Below are 16,499 nucleotides of genomic sequence, written 5' to 3'. Positions count from 1 at the left end.
GCAAGTTCTTTACAAATAATTAGGCATTCCAAAGCAAACCAAAATGAACAAAACCATAAGCATTAAGATACACATGAATTTTTCTAATTAAAATAAAAATTTGTCAACCAATTGCCAAAAGACAAAGAATGATCTAATAAAAACAACCTGAAAGAAAATTAAAATTACTTGTCAAATTAATATCTTCGACATAATGCAGAAAAAGATCCTAATGCTCTGAAGAATGCAAGATAGCATGAGCTTTTATTACCAAAAACTCAAATGTTGGTGTTATTGCCCTTCTACAGTAACATCCTGAAGAATAAGTAACATTTAACTTGACTGAAATGAGAGATAGAGAGAGAAAAATGACTACACAAAACAAAAAAAGCTGGTTTTGAAATGGAGCTGCTGTAATGCCTTCTCAGTAGCTTTTGGGTTTTCTTAATTACATTGTATTTCTCTTATTTTGATGAGATCTTTTCTCATGTGTGAATATACATAATCCTGAATGGAGGAGATGTGGTTAAGTACAAAAAAACATATTATGCTTTTTTTTCCCTACTGAACTGAAGGTGCAAACACTACCTGAAAACTGTTTTTTATGGCACTTGTAGACCACTATCAAGTCAGCTACACATATTTTTTACATAAACTAAGTAGGCAGAGTTTTTTAGTCTCTCACAGTAAAACATAATTTTTAGACCTTAAATAACATTTGCAGCTCTTTGACTTCTTTCAATTTGTCAACAAATCTGAACTAGATGTTCTCTCCTTAGAAGTCACTTTATCACAGATGTACATATAGAGAAACAAACACTCATTTTTGTATTTGTCTCTGCACCATTTTGCTCCAATTTGATCAATGGCATAGCAATTTAAAGATTTGGGGACAAATGCAGTCATATTTACACATCTGATATGTAAAACATCAGATAATTCAGAAGTGTTCTGTAAGGAATGTAAATCAATACCAGAACTAACCCTTCCTCTATTCATTAAATAATGCTCCCAGTAAAACACAAGGTGTCTAGTGACAGTATTCACTGTAAGGAGTCAATTTACCAGTGGCTTCTCCAACATAGAATCTCTAGACTACCCCAGTTATTTATCATACCAATCAAGAAAAATATTGCAAGTTTTGATATTGCTGTAATAAATTATGGCATTTCAGCAATAACGTCTTGCTATAAGCGAGTGAAAATCTCAGTTCAAAAATTAACATTAGCATTCATAACAGAAAGACATACAAGAAAAGCTAAATAAAAACACAAATGAGAAAGTTAATTCAGTAAAAAAATATGATAGAAATGACAACAGACAATGTAACCAGTGATTAGGAAGTACTAATGAAATTTTAACTTCAGAGACAAATTTTTCTGTTCTCACGTTTCAGTACTTTAAGAGAATGGTATTGATAGTCCATTTAAAAAAATTATCTTTTAAAAAGCCTCTCATTTTGCACTTGAAATATTTAGCCCCTCTGAAAAAAAACCCAACATCCCTTGCCTTATGACAAATGAATAAATAATTATGCAAACAAACAAAAGCAAGAAAGCAGGACACTGTCCCTACATGAAATAGAGGAAGGTAAGCCTTCCATAACAAGCAATATTTTGAACTAACCCTATTAGCATCTTCCGTACAGTCTTCTCGTGACGAGCCAACAGACCTTGTGAGTGACTTATGCTGCACCTGTGGAGATAACAGTTGCAGGCTGTTTGCTCTGGCTGCCATCCCTTGCCCTATGCTTAAGCCACCCTCTGAGCCCTTTGACCTCACTCTGTCCCGGCTCACATACATAGAGTGTCTATGAGGGCGCTGCTGTGAAGAAAAAGGACTGGTATAACCTAGCCCATAGGAAAAAGATTCATGTGGAGCAGACAGAGAGTGGGAATGGCTTCCATCCATGTGATCTGGCAGTTTTAACTCCTCCATTGTTTTGGAGTGCCTTGTTGATGGTCTTCGGGTATCCAGGGTACCCTCGCTGCGATTATTCCTCCCAGATGGACTGAGCAAAGTTCTGTTATCACTGTGTCGGGGAGCAGTTGGACTGGTAGGAGAGTTCAAGTCCATACAGCTGGATGGAAAATACCTACTGGTGTTTGGTTCTGCAGCTTGGGCCCTGGCCTCAGAAAGGTTGCCCACAGATTTTGAGTCTGTCAGAACCCCATGGCTCTTCGACTTTGTCCGATATGAAGGACTCTTAGAAGACTGTGGGATAGTATCAATATAGCTGTGGCGACTGTGCTTATCGCCGGGTTGCAGTGTCCCAGTTTTGCTCTGAGAAGTTTCCATAAATGAGTGCCGGTTCTGCTGAGATCTGGTGTTAGACTTCAGGTACTTTGTGCCTGGACCATCAGAACTTTTTGGATCCACATTAAAATCAAATTCTGTTTTTGCCTTTGTTTCCTTTGGGCTGAGAAGATGTGGCATGTTATTATTGGCCAGATCCTTGTTGCCAGATCCAGGTGTGTTGCTTGATTTTTTTGTATGCATTGGACTATGTGCAGCTCCAGGAAGGTTTCCATTTAAAAAGCTTTCGTTTGCTGGAAGACCCTCTTCTCTTGGCCCGCCAACCCCTAGTGTCTGTATATCCTTGCTGTTTGATCTGTGGTGTGACTGCAAAGCAGAACTTTTGCTGGCTTGATTTCTACATTAAAATGCATAAAGAAGCATTAATATACCAGATTACATATTCACGTATTAATAACTTCAACAAAAGTACACTCATTTCAGAAGGGAGTTGCCATTTAAATCCACAAAATTTAACTGCAGTAAGATCAAATACTGCCAACTAGGCATCAGAAGCTCCACTAAAATAACAGATTTGCAAGTGTTAGTACATTGTTGTTTCTTTCTGGTTATGTCCTGATGGACAAACTCAGCTTTGGTTAATGGATTTTGCTGACAAAAAAAATGAAGATATAAAATCCAATCATAGGAATTCCAACATATATTTGCACATTTATGCATGTGTGTGAGTAATATATGTGCACATCAATAATGTAAGCACTACATTACAAAAATTAGCTGTATATCCATTGAAAAAAAATCTTAAATACACCTGGCATATCAAATTGAAGGTGGAACAATAAAGTATGTCAGCACTGTCAAAAAAACCTGATACAACCAATGCTCCAGGCCATCTAATGTATGTCTGATTTGGAGGGGTAGGAGAGGGAAGAGGAGGGGGAAGAGAGGATATTATGCTGGTAAAGACATCCAGATGGAGTGAGCCTGAGCTCAGTGCAGCAGAGCAAGCCCTATAAAACCAAACCCAAACCGAGGTCTACCATAGGAACCCCAACTTTTGTGCAATTTGGCACTATCCCAGTTCTTGGCACACTAACTCATCCCCAAAGCTGCACCGAAAATGCTCTGCAACCAGACTGACTTGGTGCAGAGCGACTTAGTGATGTCCTTAACCTCCACTCTACTTTGCAGCTCTCCTGGTTTTGGGATTATGGGACTGAGATATGAGTTGGTTCTGAAAACACTCAGCCTGAATTAATTTGAGCAGTATTTATTATCTAAGGTTTTCTGGCATAAAACCGGTTCTGCTTCTGGACTTACGCTGGCACTGCAAACTAGCCATGACTGAGCAGTGCTGCAGCTGTACTTGTTAGCCTTGATGGACCTAGGCTGGCTATGAACAATTAACTTATTTCTGTATCAAATCTATGATAATGTAACTCAGATATATTACTGAGGGTTAAAGTGAGAGCTCACTGTACAGATGAGTTTGTACCTTTGTTGATAATTATAATTGGATAATCAATGCTAGCCATTTTTATACTTAGGATTTTTGTATTACGCACTTTCAGTGATCTAATTATGTACTGTATTACAATTTCTAGAAATCTAGCAATTTTAATGCCAGTTTAAAATATTTTTTAGTTAAAAGGAAGTATATTTTTTAAAAACTTAGAGATATAAGGAACCTAGTAATTTTAAATCAAGCAACGAGGCAAGCCTTTGTATTAGACAAGAAGTTTCCCATGGATCTAGGTTTTCCTTTCTGATGTCACATATCTAAAGGTAAAACTTCTACCCTAAATATCTATAAGGGCAACTAAAACTTTTTGGTGTCTATCTCTGAAAAAGTATAGATTGTAAATGTCATCATCCCAAATCTTAAAATGAGGAATAATTTTTTGAATCTCACAGGAAGAGCTAAAGAAAAACATGGCTAGGATTACAAGCCACTATCATTCTGCATACTTCAGAGGGTGACCTTTAGGACAGCTTTTGTCAAAGCAATACCATAAGGCTTTTTGTACTGAAGTATTTTATCCACCAGTAAACCTGGTTCATAGATGTATTAAAATGAAGTGGCTTCTCTCAAGCTATGTGGGTCCAACAATGGAGTCACTGAGCAAATACACTCTGCTTTAAGTTCAAGTAGACTAGACTAGATTAATAACTGCAACTGCAGACAAAATTCTGTTTATCCCCAATTTGGAGCACAATTAATGCACACAGTTTTCAGGACATTTAGCTGCTAAAAATCTGTGTGAATTTTGAACTTTCAAATATCAAAACCTTAGACAGATTTGCACATGTACAGTAATGGCAGCATTCCAAAGAAAAGAGCATTCCTTTGGAATCTCAGGCATCCTCCAAGCCACAAAATTCCCACTGTTGTTCTAGTAAAATTTTTTTAACATGGGTAAGCCAATTTATTTTTCCTCTGTCATATGCAGAAATGGCTTGAACGTTGTCTTTGGTTTTTTTCAAGAAGCATTCAGCCTGATGCAGAAAGTTAGCAAAAATTTCAGCTTGAATAGCTATGATACAGTACAACTGTGTTTACTTCCTTTACTCAGTGAGGCAACATGGAACAGTATATATGTCTCAGTGTGCCTAAACTATCAAACGATTACTTTTCTTCTCTTGTAGGTGATGTTGTATCTAAGCATGATGGCAACTCACTCATTGGCAGAGCAAATGTCAGTGATGACGGTGACATGACTAGGTGTACCTGTTAGATAATGTGTTGCTGTCTACGTGGTAAGGTTTTCTCTTAGCTGACCGCGAAGGTGAGCTTCCACAACGATCCAAGAGTCTTTGGGTTTGAAACGAAGGATGGTTCAAACATTGTTCTGTCAAATATCTGTCTGCTGGATCTAACTTCAGTAAGTTCTTTGGAAAACAAATCCCAAAGTTTAAATGTTAGTATCTGTATTTTCATCAGCAAAAAATATAACAAAATAAAGAACATTATTGGGATAGTTTTTTTAATCTCCAGTTTTGTGATTAGATGTAACTGCTAAAATAATTTCATGTTACATTAAACTACGTATGATACAAAATAAACACTTACAAAACCTATATTCTACTTAAGAGATGGAAGGCCTCAGCCTTGCTTATTATGAAACATATATATGTGCTATATGTATATAAGGAATATGTTATATATATAGTTATATATATGTGCTTAAAATATGCTTAGAATACAAAAATATCTAAAATTTTAAAAATATGTTTTATGTATATATTTTAAACATGTATAGGTATATGTATTTTAAACACATTTTTCTGGATATACCTTACAACAAATGTTGTTTAGAATGAAAAATATTAAATTTAAATTTACCAGTAAAAATGCTACAATAAAACAGGCTTTACAAACAAACAGAACAAGCATATGGGAACATTCTTATACAAACAAAAATAGTCTTTTAAAGTTAGTATTTTTAAAAATATACAAATATAAGAGTTTTCTTTTTTACTTCTAGGGTTCAAGTCCACCCATATTTTTAAATAATTATCTAAACTTTACAATGCATGCAGAATAACATTTACCTTATAATCCTGTTAGATCTGCTGTGATTCTAAACAAAGACACTTTCTGACATGTAGAAAATATTTAATCACAAAATTGAAAACCAGTAGGTTGGGTATTTTGATACGTTTGAAAGGTTTCTTGCAGGAACAGGGCAATACAAAACTTACCTTGGAATATTTGAACATGCACGACTGTCAGCAAGGATAAAAGTTTAAATTTTAAGCAAAAAGTTTAGCTATTTTTTAAGGGTTGTATAGGTTGAATAGAGCACAACTCTATGTGTATACATGCATGTGTATACACACACAATGCATATCTGCATATGCATTAATATAATATTCAGCCACTTGACCACAAACTGGTTTTCCCTTCACAGGATCCCTGTACTTAAAAATGGAAAACGCTCAGGAAACAAAGCAAGTGGCAAACTACATTCCTATGTAGTTTGGTCATACAGTATGCAGTATCTTCCTTTCTCAAGTGACAAACTGTGTACTGAATGATTAACTTTTTCTTTCCCACTTTTTTTTCTGGTGCTCATCACCACCGTGGCTCAAATGGCCCAAACAAACACGAGAAGGCCACACGTGATTTCCACATTCCTCCTCAGTAGAGAGGGTGTTCATAGGCTTCCCTCAAGTACCTGGACACTAACTTGCAGAGCCTGGACCCCAAGCAAGGAGAACTGAAAGACCGTAGAGAATCACAAGGCTGTGAACCTGCCTGGAATCACAGAGAAGCAGTGGGATAGGGCTCATGGCTGAGGCATGGTCACTGATGGGTACAGCTGGCTTCAGAAGGAAGAGGGTGTGGAGGGGGAAGACTGGCACTCCATATAATTGAGTTCCTGGATGGTATCAAATGCCAGCATGAAACAGAAGGTTTATCCATTGACAGTCTCTGGGTCAGGATTAGAAGGGAAAGCAACATTTGTGATGTTATGGTGGGGGTTTGCTACTAACTATGCATTGAAGAGCATGAAGAAGATGAAGAGGACAACTCTCTCCGACAACAAGCAGAAGTCTCCTGATCACAAGTCCTCATCCTCATGGCAGAGTTCAACTATCCAGACATCCAGCCTATGTAGATGATCCAGGAGATTTCGAGACTATGTTGGTGGCAATTTCTAGTGCAGCTGCTAGAGAAGCAAATCAGCGAAGGGTAGGACTTCACTCTACTTGACCTGCTGCTCACCAACAGTAAAGTACTGGTGACCAGTGTGATCACAGAAGACAGTCTGAGCTGTAGCAACCATGAGACGATTACAGTTAGGATTCAAAGGAAGGGTGGGAAGATAAATATCAGGGATAGGACCCAGGACTTCAAGAGAGGAAACTTCAGCTTCTGTAGGGAATTACTGGGCAGAATCTCCTGAAAAACTGCCATCAGAGGAAAGGTGTCCAGGAGAGCCGCTTGATTTTTAAAGAAAATTTCTTGAGAGTTCAGGAACAAAGCAGCTTATTGTACAGAAGGCCACAAAATTTTGCATAAGGTCAGGCTGGCTAAACAGGGAGTTTCTTAATGAACAAAAATGCAAAATGGGAGTGTATAAGAACTAGAGTCAAGGACAGAATACAAAGGAGGATTATAAAAGCACTGCTTTAGCACAAAGGATAGGCCACTACAGAAGGCCAAAGTCCAGCTGGAGCTAAGGCAAGTGAAGAACATCAAGGGTAAAAAGAAGGGGTTCTACGAGTATTCTCATAGCAAATGGAAGCTCAGAGAAAATGCATGTCTGCTGCTGTATGGGGGAAGACAACTGAATGACAGATGATATGAAAAAGACTGAAATACTCAACGTCTATTTTGCCCAAGTCATCACATGCAAAACCAGCTCGCAACTCCCAAATGCATGCTTGCAAAACAGCATGATTTGTGAAGAAGAGGGGAGAAGAGAAGCAACAAAGCAATGGGTCCAAACGGATGCCTCTTCATTAATCTAGTCCAGAAATGCTCTCTAAATAGAGATATATCAAGAACTCACTACTTTAGCTGACATAAGCTGAAGTGTGGGTTATTCGGTAATCTAGTAATCAGACCTGAGGTCCCTGAGAATGCAGATAATGAGGAACACACCAAGCACGGACATGTGCCAGACTGTCTGGCATCTGGAGAAGAGACAGGCGTACAGCAAAGTATGTGCAGCATTTGTAGCATGCAACTTAACCACAAGTCTCTTCTGTTCTTTTCTTGTAGTCTTTTGCTCATTCTTTAACAATGTTCCAACTCCTGAATCAAGTAATGTAGGCCAAACACAAAATATCCCCTCTACAGAATCCCTGACCTTTCTCACCTTGTAGGGAGAAATACAGACAGAAAAGCTGAAACGCATTATTTAAAGTGAAATGGAATCACTTGGAAACCTGTGTTTCCCTAAAATTCAAGTGCTTAATTTCACAACTTTGTAACTTTTAAATCACATCAAAAGAACCTGAAAGACATTGTGATAGAAAATAAAAATTAGGATAAAATTAAAATAAACCCCGCCCCAGCATGTGTAACAATGGTCTGAAGAATGACCTTGAAATTGCTGTTCTGCAATATATGCTACTACAGCTTGAGCTACAGCTAACTATGATGCCAGAAAAGAGTTTCTGTGAATTAGAAAATAGAGGAGAATGTATAATACCAAAACCAAGCAATTACAGGCACCGAGGTACCTAATTTTGCGGACTCCATGAAACCAAGATAACAGCTATGCTGACTCTCTTCATAAGGCAGGGAGATTAAACGAAAGTGATTTGAACTGGTTGTGTTAAAGAAAAAGAGTAGAGCAAATTTGGTGGATTTCTGGTGGCTACATCAATACTGCTAAAAGCAAGTAAACACCCAAGTATACCCCAAAGCAGATGACCTCTGGTTTCCAAGATAACAGGCGCAGATGGGTTTGGGACCACATAACTCATTTGAGTTCATTAGCCTTATCCACGCTTCATATTTGTCTCAGATTACCTTTAATTCTTAGGTAGTACCCCTGTGATTCTAAACCTAATTTTTGACACTATGACTTTTTTTTTTCAGCTTACTGTGGATGAAATAATGGGAAGGTTGTACTGCAGCTCACCAAGGTGACATTTTTATAGTACAATAATAAGGACAACAATATGCATTGCATACCCGAGAATATGGCATGAATGCATAGCACAATGCTTTACAGTGTTTGACCATTTTGAGGGGAGGCAGTTTCTCCTCATCCCCTGTAAGAAACTAACTCAGGATCATACCCTAGTTTGGCCACGGGTAACTAACTGACTTGTTCCAAAACAGGACTGAAGAGTAACTTAACATACGTACTGTGTAGAGCTGAGTGATAGCAAGCAGATTATGTACTCAGGTAAAAAACCCCAAAATTACTGTGTGTCAACTTTGTTTTTGACTACTGCCACATCTCATGCTTATCCAACAACAAATGAACAACAACTCAGGTTAGCCTAATACTCTGTACTATTAAATCTAAATTTATTACAGGTTGAGACTCACACTCCAGCATTACTAAGGTAACCTGTGCATCTGAATGTATGTTACTGTGAACGCATATTGCTGCAAATGATGGTGATTCCTTTGTCTGGACTATGTTTTGTTTATCAAATCAGTCAAATTTAAACAGACTCTCCTGGCATTTAGAAGAGGTATTTTCCTGATTCCTAGGAAATATTAAGCCTTGCTACATACAATGGTGATATCAAAATATCTCAAAAGGAAGTTCATAAGTACTTTTAAGATGTATTATATTAGGAAACAAAGATAAAAAGTCACTTATATCTTTCCCTACATGTTACAAACAGAAAACAAAACCACATTTTCCTACCTTCATAAGATCAAGCAATACACCACTTAAAATTCCCAAGTATCTTCTCTCTAAAGACTGTGGATGATTGACTGCTGGAAACTGTAAAAATAATATAGCATAAATATACTGAGAATGTAAACAAGGTATACATAAATACAATGTTTCAAAAAATAGAAACTACACAGTGAATAAAGGCATGTAATTAATGGGAATCATACGCACTGAAAAAGTTAGTGGTTTATGAAACATTACAAAACGTTATAATGAAACATATAAATGTTGATGTATGATATGCATCTAGTCAACCAAAGAAAGTATTCTTGATTAGTAGAGCAGTCAAGCAATCTCTCTCAAATGAGAAATAATCAACTTAGATTTATAAATGTGTTTGTGGCATTATGATTGATAAGAGGTGGGAGGTATGAAATAAACGACCATTTTATGTGGAAGTTTGCAACAGTAGAAAACCATATGAGAACTATATGTTTGGTCTAAAATGTCAATGAGCAGGAAATCTTAATGACTTTTATTCCTTTAATTTCACTTGTGCATTTTTCAGCTCTCACTTACATCTAGGGATTGTTACAGTTAGGTGCATATATTTACACGTTCACCTTCCTCAGATTAAATACCAGCTTCAAAACTATGCTTTAAAGAGCAACCCAGTACAAACACCCATTTCCAAAAACGCATTTTATTTGGAAGCAAAATGCATTGCATGTGCACTGTATGTGTTTAAGTGTTAGACCACTATGAATGGAATTGCTGTCCATCGTTTGTATTGGCATTACTTTTCATAAATTACATTATATGAGCTTTGAAGGAAAATGAAAGAACATTTGTTTGAATGTGTTCCTAAATAGTGTCTGTATTTTTCTTTTTATTTTGCTTTACTAATGATTGAGAATTTTTTTTTAAGTCCAAGTCTGCTATGTTGATCTTAGATGATAGTAACTTAGGTGAACCAAGGCTTCCATGCTTCCTCCACTTTCAACATGAACCAAATGGCAAAATATTATTGTCTTCATATAGAATGACCATCATAAAGAAGATTTTACATCTGGAATGATCAGGGAAACATGAAAATGTGCTGAAGCCATGCAAAGCAGTATTACAAGATGGCTACTCACTGGTTATTCAGATTCTCCAGCTTATTTATAGCTTATTTGTAGAACAATATTTATAGCCCTACATTACCACTCACATTTTCCATAAAGGCATGACCCTATTGGTACTTTCTGATCTCTTATTATTTTATTTCCTTGGGCCTTCAACATACCATGGATGTTTTCTTCCTCAAAAAGACTGAAAAGAGATCACTAAATACTCCCTAAACCTCAGGAGTGAGGAAAACTGTATATATATATACACATATATATATATATATATGCATGGAGGAAATGAGCAGGAAGGAAAGGCAGAAAGTTTGCAAATGTGCATCTGTATACATGTGCCTGTGGTGCTGGAGTGTGCATACCAGAATTTTTAAAATCCTGTGCTACAATATGGTAGTACTCACAGTTACCGTAATGTAGGAATTCACAAGGGCTAGCTTCTATCTCGTGAACACCCTGCGTCAGATCCAGCTTGTAAATAATAATTTGCATGATCACAGCATACCTTCTATCCACTATGCAACAAAAAAATCTTCTACTATTAAGCACTACGCAACATTCAGAAAAATGTACTTTTAAGGTTGTCTTATAGCATGGAGTATGTTTTTCTCATGAAATAACTAATGAACATCACATTCCGAACCAACGTTTTTTGTAGTATTTTTCATTTTTAAGCCATTATTCAGACTTTACTTCAGTATTCAAAAACTACTCTCTATTAGAAGGCGTATGTTACTGTTGTCATCATTAGTATCCTGACTTTGCAGATAGGGCTAAGAAGGCGGCAACATGTCTGGGGCCAAATGATAAACCATTGATCCAGGATGAGAACAGAGACTCATAACTCTCAACCCTGTGCTAATCACATTAGGTCCATGCTGTCTTCTTGAATTACTGTATTTTAAAGCTACAAAATAAAGATACTTCATTTTCATCCTAAGACACTAGAGCATTTATCTAAATACGATTACACTGCACAACTAGAACTGGTGTAAAATAATGTTGAAAAGGCAGCAATTTATTTTGCTTAGAACTTTTAAAGCATTGCTTTCCTGATAAGGGTTGTAATTTTTTTTAAATAGTAAATCCCATCCAGCCCACTGTTCTAAACAGGATCAAATACAAACAGGACCTTGCAAGAAAAGCTTGTCTAATCTTTCTTTAAACCCTCCACTGATGGAGGGTCTACAAACTTCAACAAAAACTCTTAGCTATCTTTGTAGCTAAAATAATTATCCTGACACCTTAAGCCAACTATTTCTTTTCTTATCATCATCAGCTAAACCAAATTTATGGCAACCTTTAACATGTTTTAAGACAACTAGGTCCCCCCTCTTTCCCCTTCTCATTCTGTAAGTTTTCTCTTTTACAGAGTAAAACTCAAATCTCAAGTGTTTAGCACAGATCAGGTCTCCTAAAGCCTTGGTATGTCCCTATAGGATTTTACACTAACAATTTCAGACCCCTTTATCAAGATCATAAATTCACCTTTCTAAGCAACATTCATTAATAAAAAATAACAACCAAAACTGAATTACAAGAAAACATGAGTAGAATCACTGACCAGTTACTGTTTAAGATAACAGAGCTACTACTTATATATTGCTTCTGGGATTTTGCCATACTGTACGTCCCAGCTCGAGCAGCTTCTCCACACTAGCAAGTCTCTGTCATTACATGATAATGGCAAACCCCTGAAAGGGGAACAACGCTGCCAGTAGGAAGAGCTTTTTTACTCATGTGGCTTACATCAACTCCCCAGGAATGTAAGTCAAAAGACAAAAAGCTCTTCTGCCATGATAGTGGCATCTATGGTCCAGATTTTTCCATCATAGTAGCCTGAAGACAGCAAGCGTGAATTTTCCACACCCCGAATGGACAGAACTATGCCACTAAACTTCACAGTGCAAACCTGGCAGGGTAATGCTAAGCTGGGTTATAACTGCTAACTTGTATACCAAAGAAGTCAAAGAAATGAAAGAAAATTCTTAATCAGCTCTTAACAGTAAAACGAACATATTTATACAACTCAATACCGGTGTAATCAGAATTTTACTTTGAATTATGAATGCCTTATAATCTAAGTATCTATACTTACACAGAAACACATGCAATAGATAACGCACAATGTAAATGAAAAGAACCGTCACCACAACAATGACAATAGTGTAAATACTGTGTGAGTAAACTAAAAAAACCAAAGCTTTCTCTTACCCGCAAGCCATGGAAGCGTGGGTTGCTGTAGAAAAGCTTCATCTGCTCAGCGGGCAGCGGACCTAGCACCTTCTGAATGGTAAAGAGCTGGTCAATCTCGCTCTCACCAGGAAACAAGGGCTGCCCGTCACTCAGCTCTCCCAGGATACAGCCTACAGACCACATATCCACAGCCTTTCCATAAGGGGCTCTGTAAAATGAACGTATAATGTTTTTCACTCGCTGACACTGTTGTCTTACTGAGCTGTTTCAATTTATTGGCCATATTTCCTATGGCCCACTTCCTTACAACACAGAAAAGTAAACTTTGATATTAAAGAAACTACCCCAAATACCAAGCCCTCCGTTTCTGCCCTGGGCTGCGTGATGTATCACTGCTTGAAAAGGCAGGAGAGGAATTCAAGTACCCCCAGGGATCTGGTTACCTTTGGGAAAAATCTTACACACAAGAATAATCTTTTTGACTGTGAAGCAGTTGCCATTCCAAGTTAAACTAACACTAACTTCCCTTCGCTCCGGGGGTTAATGACTGTGCTCTATTTCTGCACTACATTTCTTTTTCCATTGTGCTTAATACATGGATAGGCATACTGGGCCTGGCCACTGGGAGAACAGAAATTGGAAGAAATCTTTGTTTCAGCATTCATGGAGTGAAATTTTAATTAGGGAGAAAACAGAATACCCTTGAAAACTATTCCTTAAAAAACACAGGTGAGGAAGCAATGAAAGCATTATAAAATAAGTAATTCCTGTTTTGGAAGAAAGCCACAGGTGGGGGTTTGGGAAGAAATTCTGATGGGTGGTCTCCGTGTATGCAAGCAATGTTGTGTGGTGGGGAGGATAGCACCTGGTATTTTAAATTGCTAATGACAAAAGAAGCTACGTAAGCAATGAAGAGGTGGAGGGAGTTCATCAGAAACAAAACAAAATGGTGCAAGTGTTACACAGGCAAGGGCTATACCAGCTTTTCTTGAGACTACATACAAGGGTATTCAATGGAAGAACATGCAATATGGGTGCTCTAGTCAGGAGAGACTACGGGTTTGAGGATGGTTTGCAAGATGCGTAGGGCAGAAAATCAGAATACAGAGAACGGAAGTTTGTATGAAGAGGAGAGAGTGGTAGACTACTGCAACACTCAATCTAAAGGCATGAACACTGAAGAAACACAGAATCGTTTTGAACAGTTCCTGATTTTCACTCTAAGGTTCTGTTCCTTGGCAAGTTTGTTTAGCCCCTACCTCAGTTTGCAACAGCTAATGCATTACATACTTTTGGCTTTTCATTGTTCCTACTATAGACTGACACAACTCCTTCTGTACACCCGAGTTCTTGCTTGTTGAATTTGTAAAAAAATTTTGTAGGCATCCAACTTATTCCAAGAATCTCTTTTGGATGTTTAGGTTTTGAGCGGAACGATCAGAGAATTCTCATGTCAAAGAAAAAGCATATAAAAAGAATAAAGAATGGAACAAAGACTGAACTGAAAATGTATTTCACTGAATCTCTTCTTTTTGAAACTTGTAATCCAATAACTCAAACTCTGTTTCAAGAGATTTTTAAGTTACAACTGGCTTGCCTATTTCTGGAATAAGACAGCACCAGGAATTGCAGGTGACAAATCCTATCCTAAATCTGTTCCCTTCACTCCTTCCTTATGCTGATGATTAAAGATGTTTAGAGAGAGAACACCCTCAAGACTAAAGAAAAATAAATCTGACTTTTCCCCAGTGATTACTCATGACTAGTTACTTCACTTTATGGGGAGGGGACTTGACCAGAGGACCCTGTAACCCTTGTGATGATTTAGTTAAGTAAAGGTGAGAAATAATTTCTAGCTGGACAATAGCCTGAGTAAAACTACAGGCCCGCTGAGTTGACTCATGAAGGAGTCTACGGTAGCTAGGAAAGCTGAAGCAGGACACCAACATTTCAAGAACCGCTTGCCTTTCAGAATCTGCCATGAGACAGTGCAGTCCTTTCAAACAATCATCACAAAATCAAAGTTTGCCCCATTGGAATAGACTGGTGACAAGGAACCACCAGTGGCAAAGCAGAGCATGCCGAAACTCCTGAAGTACTACTATTACAATGGCTCTATCTTACTAATCTCTCATAGTGACTACTTATAGATGTGCTGAGAGACTCAATGTTTGTTCTTTCTGTGATGCTGCTAGTCCAACCCACCCATTAGGGTCAGGTCTGAGTGCCAAGGAAGGACTAGTTTTTCTCCACGCTGGAAAAGGCAACACAGACAAGTACAGACTCCAAAGCCAAAGATCCGCTTTGAAGATATTTTGTGCTTGTACTGGAAAACTGAGGCTCTGTAAGCAAAACAGTTTGTGAGAGTGCAACTAAAAAACCTACCTTTTTATTACGACAGAAAAACAAGCACATCTTTATTTGCAACCCCTTTAATAGGCAGGTTTCTCCACTGCAATGTGAACTGGCAAAAAGGTTGCTGTAGGCTGGGGCCTTTGAGAACAAGCTAGGGTTACAACTGAGGAATGGGCTAAAACTCCTTTGAGGCAGGGACCACTACCCTTCCCTGCTCACAAGGATAAAGGAAGTTGAATCACAGTTTAAGAAGTTTCCAGTATTTACTCTGTAGTCAAACAGAAACAAATCAGAAAATGCCCATTTCTTCAGGCAGTGGCAGAGTAAACTTTTTTGTTTGAAAAGGCATGCTCAAGACTCCTGTTCTGATGACTGTCAGGATCAGTCTTGTCAGATCACAACAGGCAAACAATGCAAGAGTGATGTGGCTGGATAAATGAAATAACTCCTATAGGACAGAGAGACCACAAATCAGAAGTACTATAGTCTATTTCTGCACAAATTAGATTCTCCAAAACATGTTTTCATCTAGTAATTTGGTATGCCTTAAAATCTACTGGCTTTTAGCAATATTTTGTCATCAAAGGGTACAGAGTACTCCATTAACAGTTACCTGAGGCTCTCCAAAGTGAGTAGATTTTGGATGTTCTGTGAATAATTAGGCAGCGATTTCTTTCCTCTCCTGACATTTAAGTCTTGAGCTTTATCACAAAACAGAAACCTCTCTGGGACACATTTTAAAAATTGAAAAAGTAAAACTTTATTTGGTGAAATGCATATATTTAATAATCCTGGGAAGACTTTTAAGTATTAGATGCTTATAAAGATTTGGTAAATGCAGGGGAAGGGGGAATGGGTAAGATGAGTGTCTGGGAAATAGAACAGGATTGCCAAGAAACAGACATCACTTTGTGCCAGAAAAACTTGGCATTAAAAACATACATCAGCAAAGCTGAAGTCATATGCATTAAATACACATACCCCACCCCGCCCCTTCCTCTACAAGCTAATCAAACAAATTTAGTCAATTACAAACAGATGTGATTCCTGCTGAATTTCCTTTGGTAACGAAACAGTTTTGAAAACTGCAGGTCAGATTAATACTACGTCTGTCAACCTTTTCACATCTTTCCTCCTAAATCCTCATTACTACTATAGACAAAGAGTAAAATGTTGTGTAACTAAAAAGACCACAACTGATGCTTTCTTTCCAAGTCTGTTTTCTCCAAAATATGAAAAACTGATCTTTGAGGTTTTTAATGGCAACTTTAAC

General features: G+C 37.6%; 1 protein-coding gene across 1 annotated transcript in view; it reads right to left on the bottom strand.

Annotated features, from left to right (window-relative positions):
- The window catches only part of CDKL5 (cyclin dependent kinase like 5), an 83,529-nt gene that overhangs the window by 20,027 nt on the left and 47,003 nt on the right, over window positions 1-16,499 (bottom strand). The window contains exons 8-11 of the mRNA XM_059818851.1: window positions 12,890-13,079; window positions 9,579-9,659; window positions 4,964-5,124; window positions 1,675-2,632 (exon numbers count right to left, since the gene is read on the bottom strand). Of these exons, the coding sequence (XP_059674834.1) occupies window positions 1,675-2,632; window positions 4,964-5,124; window positions 9,579-9,659; window positions 12,890-13,079 (1,390 nt within the window). The remainder of the gene's footprint in view (window positions 1-1,674; window positions 2,633-4,963; window positions 5,125-9,578; window positions 9,660-12,889; window positions 13,080-16,499) is intronic.

This window comes from Gavia stellata, chromosome 1 (assembly GCF_030936135.1).
Source record: "Gavia stellata isolate bGavSte3 chromosome 1, bGavSte3.hap2, whole genome shotgun sequence".
NCBI classification, from domain to species: Eukaryota; Metazoa; Chordata; class Aves; order Gaviiformes; family Gaviidae; genus Gavia; species Gavia stellata.
The sequence above is the reverse complement of the archived record's forward strand: the minus strand, read 5'-3'. Positions and strand labels throughout refer to the sequence as shown.